This window comes from Zonotrichia leucophrys, chromosome 1 (genome assembly GCF_028769735.1).
Source record: "Zonotrichia leucophrys gambelii isolate GWCS_2022_RI chromosome 1, RI_Zleu_2.0, whole genome shotgun sequence".
In the NCBI taxonomy this organism is placed as follows: Eukaryota; Metazoa; Chordata; class Aves; order Passeriformes; family Passerellidae; genus Zonotrichia; species Zonotrichia leucophrys.
Window position 1 is genome coordinate 31,843,840 of NC_088169.1, and position 22,352 is coordinate 31,866,191.

Genomic DNA, 22,352 nt, shown 5'->3' on the forward strand with positions numbered 1-22,352 from the left:
GTTGCTGTATCTGAGAAAGCTTTCTTTAGTTTTCCTCAGTGTCTAGTAGCCAGACTAACAAAAAGGCAGTATTTCTGTCCCTTTACTCAGATGAATAATTCATTGCCCTGCATTTTCTTGTGTCAAGTAAATTTCAACTCTTGCTTTTGTAAAGATGGTTTATGAGAGGTCCTGGACACACAGAAATTATTTTGCTGCCTTCAGACATGTCATGATTTTTGCTGAGACGGAAGTAACAGTTTATTTCTGTTAAATTTTGGTTAAAGAATTTACTATGCAGAGTGTTAGAGGGATGGTATCCTTTAATTGAAGTTGGAGCTTGGCAGGTTTTTTCAGCGCTGTTCCGCTGCTATTCCCCCCAGCTCAGCTGAACAATGGGCTGGAGAGATGCTGGCAGTGTTGCTTGGTTACAATTCAGCAGCGTGAATCAGTGCTCCACGCAGCTCCTTCTGCGCCCAACAACGCGGACACTTCTCGGCACCTTGTCACTGATGTGAGGGAGATGTGAGCAGATTAGGGACCATCTCAGTTACTGTAACACTACACCTTTGCAGAGGGATTGGACAGCTGTGTTTGACTTTCAGGGGTTGAAGTCAGGCAATTTGGAGCTGTCTGTTTTACATGGCTTTACAAGTATATGGCCAAGTAAAGAGAATTTTTAACAGTGTGTTTTTGTTGCAAGGTGTGTTTGACAAGTTTGGTACTTTGGCATCCTTCTGAATTCATCAAGGAGATGAAATCCTTCATTAAGTATGTTCCTCTGGAATAGACATGCCATTTGCTGAAGCCTGCCTGCAGGCAAAGTGAAACATGTAAGAGGAACTGCTACCTTCCTCTTATTTCATTTGACCAAGTCTTAAGCTGGCATAAAATGAAGCTGGTGGAATTATGCCAGTTTAGACAATAGCAAGATGTGACAGGTTATTTTTAACACTATGGAGTGAATTTTCTCTACCCCACTTAAATCCATTTTACTACTTACCTGTTCTTGCTGTTCAGGACATGACTGGAGGAAATGTTAGAAGAGAGGAGAGGTCTCCAGTTTGTGCTTTCCATGGAATCAGCCTTTCCCACAGCTTTGTTTCCATCTACACATTTTTTCTAACTTTTACATGAATCCTGAAATTATTTTCTTCTTCCTCTCTCTTTTGGGCTCAGCAGTTCTCCATTTCTTCTCAAATCTACCATACTTGTGTTTTTTTATTTATCTTTGCCTCCACTAAGGTCCTCACTAGTAAAAATTTATATTTGCCACACCTTTGATCTGCCAAGCTTTCTCTGTTTTCTCTAATATCTGCTATTTAATGCAGCTTGTTGCATGGCTGAACATTAAGACCATTTGGAAAAATCTGTAGGAAAAAATGCACTGAAGTGCCATGCACTTGACTTGGCTTGCAAAAGCTGAATCGATAACAAAAAAATTAGTCTAGAGCTATCTAAAACACAAATATTTCTATGAGAAAATTCTCTGCACTGTTTTGCCTCCTGGTGATGGTGTCTGTAAGATGGCCTTTCTTCAGAAGATTGTTTCAGAGTATCTGCATTGCTTAAAAATCAGTTGCACTCCACAAAGCTGTGATTTCTGATTTGTGCTGTGTTGTTACATGATCAGTTTTTCTTTGGCAGCAGCAGAGTATATATTTAATATCTTAAATTTTCAGTATGTTTCCTCCAAATGCCTATTGGTTATCTACAGGGATTTTTATATTTTGAATCTATTTAAAACCTGGATTAATTTAACCCTGCTGAATTCAGACTGTGGAATTCATAACTATTATGTTTGGAAGTTTAAGTGCTTATGGAATAGGACTTAAGTCTGACCTCTTCCTGTTTCTGCAATAAAGTAAGAAAAGGAAATGAACAAAATAACTTTAATTTTCCTATTAATACGATTAGCTTTGGCTCCTGTTCAGAAAGGTACTTGAAGGACCATAATACTCATCTTTTGGGCAGTTATATTTGCTGCAGAGATTGACTGATTCCCTGGATAAACAGGCACGTTTATGGGGTGGGAGAGATCTGGAGCATGGCTAAGAGATTGCTTCCTGACCTCAGGCCTGTGCTGAACACAGATTTTTCAGGCCACTGGAGCTGGCTACAGTGAAAGGAGAGCCTTTTTGGGGACGCCCTGCATGCATGAGGAGTAAGCACTAGGTGTGCCATGGCACAGCTGAGCAGGGCTGGCGTTCTGCAATGGCACTTGTGTGCCCTTCCCTTCCACTAAAGCATTGCTTTGTTTCTGCCAGCTAGAAGGCTATTGTGGAGTAATTCCTTCTAAGGTCATAGCTGGACTTCTCTAGACATGACAGGCCAGTTCTCCTGCCCCTGAGACCCTTCTTTAGGAGAGCAGTTGCCTGCATGGTGGCTGTGTGGTAGGGACACCCACTGCAAACAGAGATAGGTACACCCACTGCAAACTCATGCAGAGATATGGAAGTTACTGCCCTGGCTGAGCTGGACTATGAGCTGAATATCCTCACAGATATTCCTGTCTGGGACTGGCAGAATCTGCTTGAGCAATGAGGGAGCTGCTCACGTGTGAGAATGTGCTCAGATGTGATGGAGAAGCAGCCGGCTGGAATGAAAGGACTTGTTTCTGCACTGATACCCCTCAGCCCTCCCGGCCTCATGGGCCCCCCCAGCCTGTGGGAGCCTTGCCACATGTGGTGTGCACAGCACTGCTTTCATGCCATTTTTGCCAAGTTCCTTGGAGCCAGTAGAAAGCAAACAAGCATCTTTTCCAGATAGTTGGGTCTTTGACATTCGTGTTATGCTGCATATGAGGAGGTATTATTTCCTTTTGCTCTACAGGATGATAGGGCTGGGTATACCCCATCCAAGGGACTCAGAGGCACTTTAGCTCTTCAGGTCTGGCTCAGCATTTACTTTTCATCTTTTGAAAATATATCCTGAGGAATTTGCAAGCTAAATAGAGTAAATAATACAATGACATGGGAATAACTTATAATATTTACATGGCCAGAAAATGCAGTGTTCTTGTGTCATCATAAACTTTTCTGATTTGCTTCCTTTCAGTTTTCTATGTTGAGTTTGACTTTAGATTATGCTTCATAGTGTTGTGTATCGGATAACATTTTTTTTTGTTTTCATATGCTTAATATTTTCTCATTGCATTTGTTAATGTTGAAGCTGTGCCTATGATGGGTGATTTCTTCTGCTTTATTTAATGACCAGATTTGAAATAGATCTTATTTTAAGGTTAAAAACTTTCTGGTTTCATTGGCATGAAGAGCAGAAGATGTTACCCTCCATTTTTGTGTGTGTATTTCCTATTTTCACAACAGGTGCCTTTTTATCATAAAAATAGCTCAGCACCTGTTCCTTTGTCCTGGGTGCCACGCAGTGGCCTTAACAAAGCCAGGAGTAACTTTTGGCATGGCCCTCCCTTTCCAGGAAGGACCCAGCTAAGCTTCCTGAGTAACATCAGCCTCTGCTAAGAATTCAGGTCAGGATCTCCCTGCTTGTTACCTAGCAACTGGGGGATACTGGTGCTTTTTCCTCTGACCGACTCCTTCCGCGTGAGACCCAGGGATCACTTGGGGAAGGATCAGGGCAGTGCTCATAACTCATGCTCTGGGAAGGCAGGGTAGCCCCATGCTGGCTCTCTGATGAGGTATAGGGTGCACTGTCCAAGCTGAACGGAATTGAGACTTTCAGAATTCTCTGCACAAACTTGAAAGTGCCTCTGCTGGTTTTGCTACCACTTAAATGTCTGGCAAAGTGACAGATCCCTTCTGAAATACCAGTAGCCTTTTGTGGTGTGTTGAATCTGACAAACAGGAACCTACGCAGGTAAGCAGCCTGAAGAAAGTTTATGTCTGAGGTACATTAAGGGTTGTTTTCCTCCAGGTGAAATGTGTTTCTTGGTTACACAGGTGCACAACATTCACTTCTGGGACTATTGACCTGCCTTTGTACTTATTAAAGTTTCATTGGATGGTAAGTAAAAAAGTTAAGTAGAAAGATGAACTGTCCTCCCTTGTTCTTTGTGGTGTGTGTTTATATATAAATTGCTGAAAACAACCTTTAAACTTTTCTGGTTAATTTATTGTAGAACTGGCTAATGAAAAATCTTTAAGCGATCAAGAGTTATTGGTTGCCACGCTCTCACTGCAACTCACTGCTGGTAGCATATTTGCAAAATAGAAAGCAGCAAGTCCCTCTGGCTGTGTATTGTTTGCAGAGGCCAGCAATCATTGCCTCTGGTTAGTAACACAATGGGATTTTGTTTCCCTGTTGTAGATTACAAGTAGAAATCCTTTGTCAAATGTAAAAATTAGAGCGATGTGCCATTCTAAGAAAAATACTTACAAACAAAAACGTGTCCCTTGTGTTGTAGCTTCTCTTCTCACACATAGTAGAGATGGTGGGAATCAAACCAGAGTATGTTCATATCTAGTGCCGGTATAGGGCTGGCATGGTAGTTTTCTGAAGGACCACTCTTAACAGAAAATACAGTTTGCATGTTTTGAAAAACATGGAAATTAATGTTTCCAGCTACATTCAAACTGTTTAACTTGCCTTTTTCAGAAGTCTGTAAGCAGCACATTCCATCTCTTCAGAAATATGAATTGATGCAGATGAAATTGACTTGAGCAAAGGCATGCCTAGTGACATCAGCCAAAGATCTGGCTGCACGTCTCTGGGGCAGGTGCACTCTAAGCATGTATATATGATTTTTGCACAGAAGGTTGTAGTGGTGGATTCTGAATAGGGACATAAAAGACCAGATTATTTTTAAGCAATATATTTTAATTATTTCTAATATGGTGCTGTTTAATTTGCGTGCTGACTCTAAGGCATTCAGAAGCTGATTTCTTCAGAGAGACTAAGTGCAGCTTCAATTGATATTTTCCACATTTAGTATTCAGAAAAACAATTCCTGGAGTCTCATGTTGCATACCTGATACAGCAGCTGCTTTTTAAGTGTGCATGTCCAATTTGGTATCTGAGACTTTTTGTCTCTATCATACTTCTGGGAGTGCTCATGCATTCATTCCTAGGAATTGCAGGCTGTGTGTCCACATTAGGAGAGTGAAAAAATATATACCAGGTCAGTATCTTCATGCAGTTCACCATGTCCTTTATTACAAAAAGCTCTCCCAAGTGTGTAACTTCATACTACTGTCTGATTAGGGGATGTAGGACAGAGTAGGAAAAATATCTGTTTGAGGAGGTGCTTCACATTTCATTTAATTGTTCTCGTCTCTAGGTCAACAACTTGCAGGAGGCAGTTAACAGCACAAACCTCTTCAGTAGCTTAGATCTAGCTCTCAGTAAAATAGCACCCTCAGAGCACAGCGTGGGACCTGAGAGATTAGGTCACCCAGCACCTCCTGATCTCGTCTCTGTTCACAAAGCCTGGTCGTGTCCTCTGAGCAGTGCTCTTCTGGCACAGCTAGGAGCTCTGCTAGATATCTCATTCCCTACCCATTGCTGTGACTCACAAATATTTTTAAAATGTTTTAAAAAAGCAGGCCCCTAAGCAAAGAGGATCAGAATTTCTTCAGGCTTGAGCTAGTATATTTGCCAACTGCATGTAAAAGGCTAAATATTTTCCCATTATACCTACACCAGAGACACTCTGTAGATACACAGATGGCTGGGCCCTTGCAAATTCAGCCAAGGGAGCGTATGTTGGCACTTCAGGGTTTGAAAAGGAGCTGGAATGGGTCCTGTAGTCTGGTATTGGCAGTCAGCAGCAGCATATGAGTGGTTGGACCTAGGAAAGAGCCAAGTCTGGAAAGGTTATTACAACACTGGCCTTGCATGAACAGTATTTCTTGATAGTAAATAGCTCAAATATGTACTTGGACTCTTCAGTAGTCAAGAGGAGGCAGGTGAATGCTTTCTCTCTATTTGTCTGTCAACATGTGCAAGCCTAACTAGGAGCTGGGAAGCTTAAATCCAAGAGTTATCTTTGTGTCATTTAGCTACAGAGGCTGCCTGGGACCCAGTGTCTGGTTCTGGGCACCTGGCTGCCAGAAGAGGTGAGCTTGGAGTAGGGCAGGTGCAGGGAAGAGTTAGTAAAATGTCAGGATAATGGAGAGCTTCTATCTGTGAGGAAATTAGGATGCCATGACTTATTTGGCTTTGCAGATGAAGACTGAAAGGGGAGATAGACATCTTCTCTAAATACCTGTGGCAAAAGAAAAAGGCTCCTTCAAGGAAAGTATTACATTAGCACAAAACCAAACAGGTATACACTGGCCATTTAGTCTGGGATTTTTTAACCATCAGAGTTACCAAGTTCTGGAATAGCATTTGAATTTGAATAGTTTTCGAAATAAGACTTTAATCAGCCTGTGAAGGGCTTATATTGAGTGTTTGCTTGCACTGAATGCTCAGGAAATTTGCTCTGTATGTTCTCAAGTTTTATTCTGAAACACCTATATGAAGCTCAAAGATATAAGTGTATCAAAACGTTCCTCAGGATTTTCTTAAAGAGTTTTCACCACGTGACAGAACTGACAAAGTCCAGGCAATGCATGGAGCTCCTGCAATGAGAAGGACCTGATAGGTGGGATGCATCTGATAGTGATAGGCCTTGCAAAACCACAGAGATAAAGAGCCTTTGTTTGCAAAATGACTCATCTGACTTTGGACCTACCCAAGGGACCAGCAAAGGCCAAGAAGTGCTGGGACCCTTCTAAGATGTTGTGGGACTGATTATTTTGGACTTGAGTTTCTGATTTGTTACTGTAACTAGCTCCACACACATGGAAATCTCACCTACCTCCCTGGGAAAGCAAGCAAAACACAGCAGTTTGAGCAGGGAGTTCCTTCCAAGGAGTTCCTTCCCTAGGCATGGGATGACCCTGGAGGTCTGTGCCATGCCTGAGAGACAAGTTGTTCCTGACTGAAACCACTTTGGTGGCTTCACTCTGCATCACCTGCCTTGGTAGGAATTATTGCAGACCCACAGGAGGTGGGAGAAAAGCCCACACAAGGAGGGTTTTCTATGCACAGCTTTGCTATTTGAGTTTTGATTAGGAATACTGCTCTGCCACCCTCTCTCCCAATGGTGTCCCTTTTGCTGCCCATGGGGATATTGTCTGCTTCTCTTTTTCTCTTCCTACATCTGGACACTTTCTAGCATATGAATGTCAATGGCATTTAATTTATGAATGCTGCAGTACATTTTGTTGTGCTTATTTAAATAAGGCAGAGATCAAGCATTGTACAGTCACACCACAAGGTGATGGCAGATGAGTGCTCTTTATGTCGTGCTGGATTTCTGCTGCACACTTGCATTTATATTTGCCAAATTACAGGCAGGAAATTTTTGAATTAATGACAAATATTTCCCAACAGTAGTTACTTAAGTGCCTGCACATGTTAAATTAACCATAATAATCTTGTCATAGTCATGAATTAATAACCTGTGTCTCATTGGGCTTTTGAGAATTGAAGTAAAACATTTGTGGTACATTCAAAGAAGGGAGCCTGGGGATAAATGGGATGTCTCCAAATGGCTTTACATTCCTGTCCCCACCATCCTCTTCCCTTGCCAAGTAAGCCCCAAAGGCTATAGAGGAACCTGAAAATTAGGTTTAGAAGGGGCAGAAAGGAAGAGATCTCCTCTGCAGAGGAGTGTCTCTTTCAGGTGAAGTGATTTAGATTTATTCATTCCTGAAATGTCTTCCTCTCTCCATTGCTGAGAGCGAGATGCTGCCAGAGGCAAGTGTGCACGCAAGAGATTTCTGACAGAGATCTTAAGCAGTGAGGAGTTTAACAAGGAAGGTGTTTATCATGTCAGAGGGGGATGGGAAGAACTTCTGTCCCAGTGGCAGAAAGAGAAGAGGCTGGGGGCAAGTGGAAAAAGGGAGACGTTTCTCACAGAGTATTCCCCATCTGTGGTTCATGGAACCCATTCCAGTGGAGACCTGGGAGCACGATCACATTCCCTTTGCCTCCTGAGTTCCAGTACCCCACAAGGTGCCAGGGGGATCTGGGCCCTAGGCCAGAGAGGACACCTCAGTCTATGCCGTTGGCTCCAGCCGAGCTGGACCAAGGGACCGGCCTGGAGCTGAGCATCACTTCTGCAGGACAGACTTGCTCTGGTCCCTGCTCTGGGAGTAACGGCTTGAAAAACATCAGGAGAAGCATGTAACCTCTCTTGTGAGGAGAGGCTGCAGGGGCTGGGCCTGTTTAGTCTGGAGAAGAAAGGACTGAGAGGAGATCTTATTAATGGATATAAATGTCTTAAAGGCAGGCGTCAGGAGGATGGTGCCAGACTCTTTTCAGTGGTGCCCAGTGACAGGATGAGAAGAAAGGCTATAAACTAAAACACAAGAAGTTTTACCTCAATATGAAGAACTTCTTTATGTATGAGGATGACAGTGCAATGGAACAGGTTGCCCAGGGATGCTGTGGAATTTCTCTCTTGGAGACATTTAAAAACCCACCTGCACATGTCACCTGCTCCAGGTGACCCTACCTTGGCAGGGGGCTTGGGCCAGATGATCTCCAGGGCTCCCTTACAACCCTAAAAATTCTGTGATTCTGTGCTATGCTTTCTACTTCCCAGTCCAAGGGAATGAGTGGGCTTGGGCAGGTGGCACACTAGAGACTTGCCTCTGGATTTCTGACAAGCTGGCAGTAAAAACTATTAGGCTGCATTCAGGGTTTTGACTTTCAAAAGTCTGCAAGTCTGAAGCAGCAGCTGCAGGTGATACATATAGAATGGCTCACCAGAGGTTATATTTGCTGAGATTATTGCTGCAGGGAAGGAGTGAACGAGAAAACAAGAATCTGAACTAGTGGCAGTTATTTCCATTTGCTCATATCTTTGCTTTGGAGCACAGTGTGGTTTGGAGCACGGACCTGCAAGTAAATGAGATAAGAGCTACAGAAAAACATTTCCTCTCTTTCAAATATAAAGAGCAATTATGTCCTGAATAGATAGTAAGTATGAAAACTTTGCAAGTTCATGTCATGAGGGGAGGAAATGATAAATAATTATGGCTCTTACATTGGTGAAATCCTGATTGTTTTTCTTATAGACTGTGGAGAAATGTTCCAAACAAAGATGAAAAGACTCAGCCATGATGTTTATTGTGGCATGGACAGAAAGCACCCTTCCAGTCTTTTTGTGTAGGAAATTATTTGGATTATGAAGTCCAACTTAGAACTGGACTCCTACCTGAAACCTCTGAGGAAGTAATGTATTATGGTACCCTTGTGTTAAAAATCTCGTGCTCTTTCTTCTAGAAGTGATCTGAATGTTACTGGTATGGTGGAAAGATAAAAGAGCCTGTGGCTCATCTGTCTCCCAGCAGGGCTTAAGAAAATACTTCTATTTTGAGGGCTGAGAGAGCCTAAATTAGGAAGGGTCAAAAGAGGCTAAATAAGGTCCTTTCCAAATGAAAGCCTGCCACATGTACTACCTCAGAGCAAGCCTCATACAACAGTTAAACAAGAGGCTGTTCAGCTTTGCATTTGACCTGTGGGGTTTAATGCAACAGGAATGTGGAATGTGTTTACAAGGTAGCAGTTATTGCTGAAATATGTGAATGCTGTTGCCTGGGGAAATTTCAGAGGATTGTGACTGCGCTGACAGTGGCTGTACCTCTTGGACGGACTGTGTGGATGCTGGGGAGGAAACTGGTCCCAGAGTCTGCAATCTACAGAGGGAATGCAGGGCATGATGCTCCCCCTCCCCACCTTCAGCTGGATCTCTCTCCATTCCTGCTGCTCCTCCGTGCTAGGATGACCCAGGAGTGTGCCCTGGTCCTTGTGCTGGAGACATGGCTTCTTGTTACCCCTGCATCCGAGGGGACTCCAGGTTAGCGCGCGGCCCCAGCCGGTTCAGCAGAGGGAGGCAGAGCTGGGGATGGAGAGCCCCTGATGGCACCTTTCACGAGCAGGTCCTGAAAGCAGCCTGCCTATGTTCTGCCTAGTCTCAGCTGGTGGGCTGGTGTATCTCTACCTGGAAGGACTCAGGCTTCTCCTAGAAATATCTATTTGGTTCTCTCTGCATTTCCAACTTTCTTTTTTTCCCCTCTCTATTTTAAACATCCAGTATTAAGACTATTCTGCACAGGGTTAATGGGTAATTTAATAATTACTTCATCCTTCCAGCAGAGGAATTCCCAAGGAAGCTAGTAAAGCCCAGCTTAGTCTCTTTGTTTCACTCACTTTCCTTCTTACTGAAGTTTGCCTAATTTTCATTGCACTAATGGCAAAGTATTTGGAAGTAGGCCTAGGATATAACTATATTCTGTATTCAGCTGAACACAACATTTTTAAAGATTTTTCATTAACTTTTAAAGAAACTTCATAAAACTGTTGAAATTACATTGTTGATTATACCACACCTTCTGGACCTGTGAAGTTTAGGCCAAATTCAGCTCTAGATGTTGACTGGTTAACTTGGCCCACTGAGTATCCTTCAGAATAGCAGATAAAGCTGAACAAGGATCTCATTCCAGGTACTGCTAAACACTTTCTGCATCTTAAACTCCCATTAACCTCTGCACTGTACAAGAACACCCTTACATCAGGCTAATTGATGGGGCAGCAGGTGTCAGTGAGCCATTGCTCAGGGCTTGCTGTGCTTACAGGGGAGATTTACTCTTCCTTCACCACAAAGAAAGTGTATGTGTGTATGCAGGTGAATAGATAATTTATTGTATTTATGGTTCCAAAAACCAAGGAAGGATCAGTGAAAGCCCTGTTATATTTATGAATTTAAAGGCACTGAGAACCTTACAACACTGTTGATATTTCTACTCATTCTGAATACCAAAAGACCTGGTATAATTATTTTTGTGAAATAGCTTCAGGAATGTTCCCGGTGCTGAATTCAACAGTAATTGCAATTGCAATATGTAGAATCAAATGTAATTTTGTTCTAACTAAAGAAAGGCCTTTTACTTTATTTTCTCTTTTGCTTTTCAAGGAAAGGCACGGTGAATTTTTAATACTTCACTGACACTTGACTCTGAGTGATGTTAGCCTGCTATTGTAAAAAAGTATGACCTTCTTCAGAACATTATTAGCAAAATACTCTATGTGAACACTCAATATTGTTTAACTTAAAAATACAGATTGTGCTTCTATCAGTAAAAACAGCTGGTACAAGCCTAAAAGTCTGGTAGTGTACTGAGCTGTTTGTGCTCATAAATATAGCAGAGGATCTCTGGTAGGCAGCTAGCTAGGGGAGATCTTGTGTCTTTGTATAAAACAGCTATGCCTTTATTATCCCTAAATGCTGAGGAAGAAGGAGAGCCAATGTGGCCTTTTTACTTCAACAATTCTCTTTATAATCATGCTTTCCATGTTGCTGGAATAAATCTCCTGGCCCCTCTATTAAATCACAAAAAGTTAAAGACCAAAAGCAAGAAAGAAGGATTACTGCATAGGAATAAGACATTTCACATGAGTTTGCTTTATTCTTTTGCTCATGCAGACTCCTCCCCCCACCCCCCTTCCTGTAATTCTTTTATATGGTTGTTTGCTTTGCTTTGGTTTTGGTTTGTTGGGATTTTTTTTGTTTAAAGAAAGCATGCAAGTCAAACTAAGGCTTTTCCCTTGAACAAGTGTGGCCTTTGTGAAGGTGTATACCTTCAAGGTACTGGATTCTATCAGGGAAGGAAGTTCCCTTCACTCTTCTGGAACAGCTAATTCACTGCTCTATCCAGGACACCAGACTGGGCAGTCCTAGTAATGCCTTCTGACCTCTTTTTTTGTGTGCTCTGTAGCAATGAATTGTTTTAAAAATAAAAATCTCACTCCTCACAAACTGCTTGGGAGGAAAGTTTATTTTACGGAGTTTCTCACCTCTCAGAAATGCTGAGGGAAGGACTATTAATTCTTGGGGGGAAAAAAGAGGTAGAAAATGAAGGTTTTTACCTCTCCCTCCTATCTCTTGGAAATGCACTGTGCTTGTAATAGAGAAAGGAATGTGCTCTTGGCAGGGGCATGGCAGAAGGGCTGATGAGGCTCTGATGAGAATCTGCACGGCCTTTGGGATAGCAGGGGCAGATGCATCAGAGGGTAATTTGGGCTGGTTAGACAAAGGAAAATACACACTGCCCAACAGCACTGGAAGGCTGAAAACAACTGAATGCCCAGAAAACCCTTCAAGGACTGGGAAGAGCTCTCTGTTGTAGCCCCTAAAACCTCACCTGAGGTTCATGGCAGGCCTTGCCCTGTTTGCACAAAGGCTCAGGCTTGAAGCCCATGCAGCAAACTCTGTCCCATCTCCCCTGTCCAGTCTTCCTTTAGGCAGGTATTTTATTACATGACAGCCCTTGATGTCTCTTCTCAGTGATTACAGGAATGTTTACATCGTGTGCAGCAGGAATTTGAGTGATAGATGCAAGAACTGCAAAGGCCAGGGCTGATGCAAAGGGGCAGCAGTGTGTCAATAGCTGCACATTGCTGCTCCTTGTGGCACAGCTTGGTGTTCTTCCACCTCCACCTATGCTGAGCAAATTCTGGTGCAAAGAACAGCATTGGAAGAGATTTGTGCTGGTACAACTGGCTTTTATTAGTTGTTTCTGAGAGAAAGGGCAAATCACTCACAGCTAGCTTTATTCATTATGACAGAGAGCAGGAGGAGGATTAGAGGATCCTGAACTGGCAGAGTTTTAAAAGAGAAGGACATTGACTTATGGTCAGGCTGTGTGTTGTCACCTGGATGCTGGCCTAGGGCTCGTGCAGCCCAGGAGAGGATGCTGGCAGCAGACACTTGAGCCAGCCTTGCTCTGAGCGCGAGGAGTGGCTCCGAGGCTCCCACCACACACCGTGCTTGTGCAATACACAAATTGTCTTTTAAAGCTGCAAACATTGCATTAGCTGGAGATAAATGTTAGCCACGAGCAAGGAAACAAAGGCTTTTATTAGCCAATAATGCAGATAAGAAAAGATATGGGTAAAGTGTACCAGCTTCAGTGAGAGACAGATGAAAATGGATAGCAAATTATCATTTAGGCAGCCAACCATTCTTGGAAATACCACATTTTGATGGTGTTCTCATGAACATCAGTGTAAAGTGCTAACAGCAAAGAACACATGAAGTCATAGATTTTGCAAAGCAATACTTTTTGTTTACTGATACACACTATTTGAACAAAATGGAAGGAGATGATTGTCTGCCCAATTTTGAAAACAAAAGGCAAAGTTGCATACAAAAAGTGAAAGGGTGGGTTTTTTTCCTGATTTAGCATGAAGTTTATTTTTTTATATTTTATTTAGACTTGGTAGTACCAAGCAGTGCAGAAAATGTCTCAAAAAATGTCTTCTCTGGTTAAATTATTTTTAATAATTCACAAATGATGAGGACACAGCTAGAATATATACTGTGGAGTTGCTGACATATGGTAGAAAGGAAGAATGACCAGGTACTGGCACTCTGGATAAAGCAGCTAGGATGGCTGTGTGTATGTAAGCACGCACTCAGAGGCATTTATTGCCTTGATTTAAAATTTGGAGGCCAAATAAAAAATGAAAAGTGACACTCCTTTAGTCTAATGAGAGGTCTGAAGCAGGAAAATGTACGGCTTTGGAAATGGTATTGCAGCTGTTATGAAATTCTCCTATCTTTTTTATGAGCTTTTTGGATGTGTTTATACAGACTAATGAGATTCCCAGAGACCTGCTCCTCACTCATGTGGACACTCCTAATACCTGGGTTCATATGTGTGTGCTGTGCTAGCTGAGGGGGAGCATTCCCTATGCTTTTTAGACCTTCACTTGCTGGTGATTTATCTTAGAAAGCAAAGCTCAAGATGATGGCTGCCCTTTGGAAATGATTTCATAATTGGACATACTGTGAGAGATTTAGTTTTGGCTAGGCTCAAGCCTTGTCACCTGGGAGCACTGAAAGCTGTTTGAGAGTGTGAAAGGAGGGGACGATGATCTCTGCTAGCAGGAGGATGTCTGAGCAGAGGTGTGTTGAACAGCAGGGTTTCCTGGGCTGTGTGAATACCTGCCTGCTGCCCTACACTGCCTTCTGCCGTACCCTGCACAATGTTTTCAGCACAAGGTCTCCCCTGGCTGCAGAGACAAAGCTTTGTGTGGGAGGCAGGAGATCACAACACACTCCTGAACCTGTGCTATGCCAAGGCAGGGCACCCTGGGGCAGTGTCCAGGTGGTGCCCTTGCTGATGCACATGCCAGAGAGCTGGAGTGCCTCCAGGGCTGTGAGAGCACTGCTGATGTGCCTGGGGTGACAGAGGACCACGGCAGGCACTCTGGGCTTGCTCCCTCTGGAAACTGTGAGCTGTCCTGTTTCTGCAGTCCAGGTGACAGGAGAAGAGGCTGTGTGGCCTCTGGATGGTGCCTTCACTTCAGGTCTGAGTCCTCAGAGAGGGGGAGGATGAGAAAAGGCTGCCTTGGTCTTTGCTCCAGGCACTAAGATGGTTTTGTGTTGGTTACTCTCTCAGCTAGAGGAGTATCTCTGAGTATTTGGGTTTTCTTTATATCCCTAGAATCCCTGCTTTATCTTCTTTTTTTTTCCCCATCCCAAATCTTCAAAGCTGGGCAATACCAGAGGGAATGTTAGTGCATATAGTGATGTTCTGAGAAAAGGGCAGCTCTTTGTCTCATGTAAAATAATTTATCCATATACAGATTTTTTAATTCCTCATGTTTCTACTAGAAAAGGGATATTCTTATACAAAAGAGAAATGAAAGATGTAAATTGCCGTTGGTTTTTGAATACCCACTTTTGAGTGTACTGTCATTTGGAATGGATAAGAAGGGAAATAAAAACTTGCTGTGCTGCTACATTCCATCTCTATTCTCTGCAGTGGCATAGTCTCAGATATATTTCTTGTATCTCAGCTTATCTAGAAAGGACCTAGGAAGGAAGGAAAGTGAAAAAACATCTCTGCTGGGAAATACAGCAAAAATACTGTTATAAACAGGTAATATTTAGCAGTTTGTCCTCAGACATTATATTTTGCTTATAAAATCTCATAATAAATTGATAAACCAAGTATCTCTAGTATTCCACTGTGAAAAGAACCACACATACAATGTGAAAAAAAAAAAAAAGGAAAAGGGTGTGACTGCCAGTGGTGTGGTAAATCTTGCCCTTGCTAACAAGGGAGAAGCAATGCCGGTTGCTTCTATAGGATGAAAATCCTGCTGAGTTTTCAGATCACAGGATGATTTAATTAAGTGATGGACTTCAGTAAATCCTTGGGGAAACTGGAAATGAGAAAGCTCAGGAGCCAAGCCTCTAGATCCAAGCATAAGTGCACAATGAATGCCACCCATCCCAGTGGGTGCCAAATTCAAAGCTGCTGGATTTTGTCAGTATTTCGTTGCACAGCTCTTAAGCTTGTAGACCATTGTAGATTTTAAACAAAGCTTTGAGAGTGAAAAAACTTGGCTCCAGAGCAAAAACTGCAATCTCTGTTTACATCAGGGAAATGACAAGCAGTTACAGTATTATCAGGGGTAAACTCTGGATTTTTTTGTTTCTCCTCTTAAGTATCATGTTTTAATCAAATCTTTCCTATGATGAATACATTAATACTGGAAAGCTTATTGCAGATGTTGAGGAAAAGGCTTGAAAGAGTGAAAATCTGCCTAAAGATACCGTTAAAATACATTATACTGAAAGAAAAAGGGAAAATGTAGATAGTATGCTTCTCTGAGTTTATGTATTTGGCAAAAAATAGGATTATCTCCTGGTGTTGGAAACCAGTGTTTTCACCAAAGGAAGCATTTAAAAGGAAGCCCAGTTTCCCCCATGTTAATAAAAACAACACAGTAAATTTTAAGGTAGAAATGAATGTGATTGCCTACAGCTGGGCTTGGTGAGACACCAAGGCAGGCAGTGCTTGGCTTGCAGAGCATCACAGAGGGATCTCTGGCAGCTGCTGGATGCTCAGCAAGGACCAGTATTGCCTCACACTCCCTTGGGGTACTGCTCCAATGCAAACCATCACCTGGCAAAGTACTCAAGTAAGTGGCTAAGTGTCAGCTTCAGTGTTTGCTCGAAATCAGGGTTTTGAGCAAACACTAAAAATGAATCTGTTGACTTTTGAGTATTTTTCTGAAAAGCTGAACACCAGCACAGTGCCCAGAAGCATTTTGTGAGTTCCTGAAGTCCTCTCTGCTGCCTGCTGATTCCCCCCCACCCTGTGCCCTTCTCAGTTAAGGAAGCATGTGTCCATTCATCCTTTGATGCAAACAAACAAATCTCCCTTTGGTAACAGAAGGCACAAAACTCTTCCTGCAACCTCAGTATGGGGCGGGTGGCTGCACCTCGCTCCCCTTGTCATGGTGTGTGTTTGCACAAAAAAACATAATGACTGCTGCAAAGGCTGCTGTCACCTCCTCCTCTGTGTCAGCCACCACTGGCCTGGGACAGTCACACCCAACCCTGGGTTCAGGCTGCAAACTTGTCTTTTGAACTGAAAACCAAATCCTTAGAATGGCATGATGAGTTGAGAGGCAGTTTTTATTAAAAGTCACAGTCACCCCACTGCAAAGCCAGTACTGCTTACCCAACCCAAACTTACAGGATTTATTTACCATAATTTAAAATAACCATTTCCTTGCTGAGGCTAAAGGAGTCTCTGGGCTCCTGCACAGGAGGTTGAGGCCATTGGTGTTTGTGCCTGGTGTCTCCTGCACTCAGGTGCTTCTGACCCACACCTTGGGTTGCTTCTGCCTCACTCCAAAGTTATCTCACCTGGACAACCTTCCTTCCTGCACACAGCCTGGGTCTCCTGGGCAGCCCTCCCACAGCAAATCAGCCAGGTTTTTCCCCAGGTGACACTGAGCTGTCTAGGGATGACTATGGTAGCAGTGGTGGGACCTGGTGTAATGGATTACACATGCCAGCACAATAACTGGGTTCAATTAGGCTTCTGCTCAATCAATAAGCTGAAAGCCAGATTCCTCTGTAAAAGTATTTTAAAAGTACTTTTTATTAGTAGTATTACAGCCTGAGTTGGGCATTAAAAGCATCCCTAAACAAGGAAATCCCTGGATAAAGCAGTACGTGGAAAAACAGTGTATTTCAAACAATCTTTGTGTGTTTTGCTGGCAAGTAACAGATCATTTACATATTGGACAAATTTAGAACCCCCAGGTAATATATCTTTCTGATTTTCTCTTTGTCACATGATCCTTTCTCTTTGACATGTGATCCTTAAAATAGTTGCGGATGTCAGAGGCATCTGGGTCCACAAATACACTTGCTACTATATTTTATTATAATAAATAATAATAAAATATTGTTAAGATTCTGGAGAGTCATTCCCCCGTATCTCAACAGTACCCATTGCAATCTTTTCTAATACTCATTTTATGTTACTCTGGTCTCCGTCTACATTCCTGTACTTTAGTTCAACTTACTTGTCTCCTCACAAGCTCTAATCACACTTTGGGAGTTCTCTCTCTCTGATTATAACAATCCCAACCAGGATCAATCTGAGGCCAGGCAGCCCAACTTTCCCTTGCCAGTAGGTCAACTCCACAAGTTTTTTTTTAATTGTTTTATCTTGCTCTTTAGGAGGGAACAACTCCTTCAGCAACAGGCCAGCATTAGCCCAGGGTGGGTCGTATCCAGAACAAATAATATAAAATAATGATACACATTGAGCTGCATCTTCCCTTAACCTAGGAATTTGTTTGCCCCACATAACGCAATCCCCAGGATTCCAAGTGTGATGGAATATGAGGACCACATACATATGCACAGGTAGTGGCCAAGCACTTCCTTCCTTCTCACAAGCCAGGGCTCCAGCCCTGTACCCCTGCAAGAGTCACAGTAGCAGAGGGCTGCCTTCCTCTGGGTAAGACACACATTCTTAAATAATGTCAGAAAACAGCAAAAACATGGTGGGCCCAAAGAATTGCTGCATGAGCAGAGAAAGAGTGAGGATCTTGCTTCAAAATGCTAGACTGGCAAGAAGAGAGCCCATTCAAGGTTCAATGTCCTTCTGTTTCCCCTAAGTGAGGAGATTTGTGCTGCACCCCTGGTCACATAGTAGTGGACCTCAATGTTTGAAGGATCCAGAGGAAGCACTTTTTTTGTGACCTCAGATGTCACAAACTAAATCACACTAATCTTTGCATGCAATATGGTGGAGCTAACTTTTTTTAAAATTGGTTTTATTCTCTAGAAATTCGGCTGCCAAGGTTTGAGACAGGAACATAGTTCTGGTTTGTCAGGAGTATAATATACTATCTGATTGAATTTTGCCAGAGGGAACATGTTTATACTTGCCTGCATGTTTCCAACAAACATTGTCACTGTGTGGGAGTTTATCTCCCAGTGGCTTTGCTATTGAGAACTAGTGAAGTATGGCATACAAACATTTGGACAAAAAATAATATACCCTCACCTGAGTGCAGCTGAATGCAGCAGGCTGATGCCAATGAACCACAGATGGGGATGTGAGTTATGTCATCCACAATTTATACAGAGACTGTAGAATCCCACTTCTGGATGTGTGTAGCTTATAGATGCTACAGGGCATGCATATGAAGCTGAAGCCTTAAAGATAGTGATTCACATTCCTGCCATTGCTACTGCAACGTGACAGCAGGAATCTGAGACACCCTGTTTAACAATTGACTGGGTATGCCACAGCCCACAATACATATTTATCTGCCACCTCCCAGTGGACATTTACTTTAAAAATAAAGGTATCCTAGATCACAGAATTGTTTGTGTTGAAATGGACCTTAAAGAACACCTAGTTCCAACCTCCCTGCCATGGCCAGGGACACCTTCTACTAGAATGGGTGGCTCAAAGCCCCATCCAGCCTGACCTTGAATTCTTCCAGGGGTGGGGTATCCACAGCTTCTCTGGGCAACCTGTTCCTGTGCCTCACCACCCTCCTCCATTTGGTTTTTTTCTAGGGTAAGTTCCTTATTAATTCTCCATACTTCGGGCAGGTGTCCTTGACCAAAAGTTGCTCACCCTCATGTTTGTGTTAATTCTGATTTGGTACCTGGTGTGTGGTGGCAGGGGATGTTTCACACCCAAGCTGTGGGTCTGTGGTGCAGCAGCCCTGGAGCTGCCAGCCAGCAGAGGTGCCTTTGCTGTGGCTGTCACTGTCCTGCAGCCCTGCACTGTGGCCCTGCCCAGGTGGCTGCAGATGGCTCAGGTGATGTGTTTTTGTGTTTTAGATTTGAGTAATAAAGGTTTCATTTCCATTTTACTGGCTTGTTGAATTCACAAGCCTTATTCCTTAAGTCTCCTGGTACTTCAGTGGATCAAAACAGCCACAGTCTACTCAGCCTCCCATGCAGGTTGTGGCTTGAGCATCTGCCTCTGTTCCAGCCCAAAGAGTGACTGTACAGCATTTAACTCACTATCCCATCAATGGCATCCATGACTTTCTTCTCCCTTGACCATGAAATTATGGCTCTCCAGATGAAGAAAAGAGAGCACAAACAGACTACTGCACCAGAAATATGATTTAAATTACAAATAAATTGTCTTCAGAGTTTGGACATGTACAGTTTTGCAATTATTTTTTAGTTTAGGAACCTTAATAAGCAAATTAATATTTTGCTCTGAAAAGCAAAGAAGAGAGAAGAAAATTAGAAAATCACTCTTTTTATTTTTACTTGTATTTCTCTGTAACTAATTCTCCCTACCTCTGTTATCTATCCAAAAAGAAAGGAATGGAAGGAATCACTACCTTTCCCCAAGTTTCTTTAGAAAGAAGAAAAACTGTAATCTACAGAATACTTAAAATTGGACATAAATAAGGGAAAAATATGCAGGGTTCTCTACTATTGTTACTTGTACACTTGCTCAAATGCTGTCATTTTGTCTCTGGACCTGAATGGGCTGAGAAAGGGAGAATTAAAGAAGCCCATCTCCCCTAATACATATTTTTAGAACCATTCAAGAATTTACCAAAGTCAGTTTTGAGACAGGAGGGGCTGGAGGACTAAACTGTCATGTACTATTGTCTTCTGAAAGTGGAAGTAGTCTGTGTAATCTCTTACACCTCTCTATAGCCTAATGAGTACCATATGGGATATTTTTATATATTATGTATATTTATATATAATATACACACACATATATTTAGACATGTATAGAGACATATTATGTAAGCATACACATAATATTCTATTCTATATCTTTATATTTTAGCAACTTGCCTTATGTATGTGTACACATATATAGTGAAGTACTGTTATTTTGTTGCTACAACTAACAGTTTTTGTTCCTCCGTTAGTGATTGCCACATGAGTTCCTCAAGGACAATGGACCCTAAAATGAGAGAGGCTGAAGGAGATGGAGAAGACAATTCAGGTATAATTTCACTCTTCCCTTGTGAAGGAAAAGTGCTGTGGCTTCTTGAGCTTCTATGCCTTAGCTCTCTCATAGAATGTGAATTTGTTTGTTTAGAGAATGCTCTCTGCCTTTCTCTCCACCTTTTTCCAAGAGCTGTTACATGTTTTCAGCATTTTCAGAGGCTTGAAATAAGATTTTTATAGCATCTTGTGACCAAGCTAACTTTTTTACCCAACAAGATCCAGGAGGGAATGAAATGCTGACAGGGATGCCTCGCAGTACTGTCATGTCAACTTAAACAGGCCAGGCACAAGTTGTTGGAATTCTTGTGGAAAACACTGATTTAATTTGAAATAGTTTCCTTCACAGAGCTGCAACTGATCCTAATTTAGGTCTTTCCTCACTGAGCAGACTAAAATTGCTTTTCAAGGTTATTGCTTAATTCCTAGATTAATACTTTGTGATCCACTGAATCATGTAATCAGCATTAAAAATATTCTTGATATATTATAAACCCAACATTTTAACAGCATTAGCCTCCCAACACTGTGCATTCACCTATGTTTGTCTTTTCTACATTTAAATTGGTTTTGGTAGCATTGCTCTTATCATCACTATTTAGCTTGCTGAACAAAGGCATTGGGTTTCCAAGTAATAATTTCTTTTTCATATGCCAGGCAGTTCAGACAAAATTTCTCCTTCACAGTTTAATTACCTCAAGAGGCAAGTAGAAACTCTATTAGGAATGATTCTACACCATTGGTTATTTCTTATGTCTCATAAACATTGTAATCCATTCTCCAAAATAACAGTCATTTCATACTATCAGTACAGTCTTGAAAGATATTAATGCAACAGTGGACTGTGTTACATTTTCCAGGAAAAATCCACTTATGCAAAAAAATATAAAGAAATGTTATTGTTCAAAAATTTGCACATGCTGCTGGTTGCATCTTCTTTATGTTTCCTCACTTAGGAAAGAAAAAATCAAAGTTCAAATCTTTCAAAAAGTTTTTTGGCAAAAAGAAAAGGAAAGAGTCGTCATCTTCTGCGAGCAGCAGTCTGAAGCTGTGCCAGTCAACAAATGATGTCGCGGCCTCTCATGACACACGCACTAGTTATGATTCTGAAGATGAGCTTGAGTAAGTCTTTGGGCTCTGTTTGGTAAACAAACACAAAATTGCTACAATGTCTGTAGATTAAAGACACCCCAAAATTGCCTCCTCCCCTTGTTCATAGTGCTGTATTTTCAAATAGTTGCTTTTCCCAGGAAAGTACAAATTAAAATGGTTGATGCAAGGCAAATCAGAAGAGAATTGAGTGGGGTGTAGCAAGAAATATTAATGTAAAAAGCTTTCATTTAATCATAAATAAGCCTTGGGTTATAATTTCAAAAGAATGTAATTCCCATCTTCAAAAATGAATTAGATAATTGGTTTATATCCTACCAGGATATAAACCTTAGTCCCCTAAAATGTAGCTACTAAGGATTGTTAGAGAAGGTTGACTAACCATTTATGCCAGGGTTTGAAAGCTAGGAAGGAGTAATGGGATGTCTGCAACTGAAATCAGCAGGATCCAGAGGCTCTGAAGCCTTCTTTTCCTCTGTATACATGGGATTCATCTGACCAAAGTGAAAATGTCTGCATTTGAGTTCTACCACAGATCCACAGAATGGTATTAGTTGGAAAGGGTCTTTAGAGATTATCCAGTTCCAGCCTCTCTGCCATGGACAGGGATAGTTAGTTACCAGCTGCCTTTTCTAATCAGAGAGAAGTCAGCATTACTAACAAAGATTGTGTCATCCTTATACATGAAATAGGCTCTAGAAGTGCCTATATCTTCCCACTGAATGTAAACAGGAGCCTGGGATAGCCACCTCCAATGTAAATCGCTGCAATTTGATGTCTGAAGTTATACTAGATGAGTCCCATCCTGTGTACCTCTGCCTCTGAAAACCCGGTCTTCATGTTACCCACTATGAAAAGTGAGCGTGAGAAGCCCAGTCCAAACATTCAGATATGTCTCTGGACAGACAGGTGGACTGAAGAGCCCCTTCGATAACCAAAGAGCAAATCTTTGCCTTGGTGGATATTG

The 22,352-nt window shown here is 42.1% G+C and overlaps 1 protein-coding gene across 8 annotated transcripts in view; it reads left to right on the forward strand.

Annotated features, from left to right (window-relative positions):
- Positions 1–22,352, forward strand: part of CRACDL (CRACD like) — a 92,423-nt gene that overhangs the window by 44,767 nt on the left and 25,304 nt on the right. For 5 of the 8 annotated variants that reach the window (XM_064710845.1, XM_064710882.1, XM_064710891.1 and 2 more), the window contains exons 2-4: positions 3,897–3,960; positions 20,197–20,273; positions 21,232–21,397. In XM_064710845.1, the coding sequence (XP_064566915.1) occupies positions 20,207–20,273; positions 21,232–21,397 (233 nt within the window). In that variant the 5' untranslated portion in view covers positions 3,897–3,960; positions 20,197–20,206. Of the gene's footprint in view, positions 1–3,562; positions 3,814–3,896; positions 3,961–20,196; positions 20,274–21,231; positions 21,398–22,352 lie in introns of those variants that run through there. The other 3 variants (XM_064710837.1, XM_064710866.1, XM_064710875.1) reach the window with 3 other exon arrangements.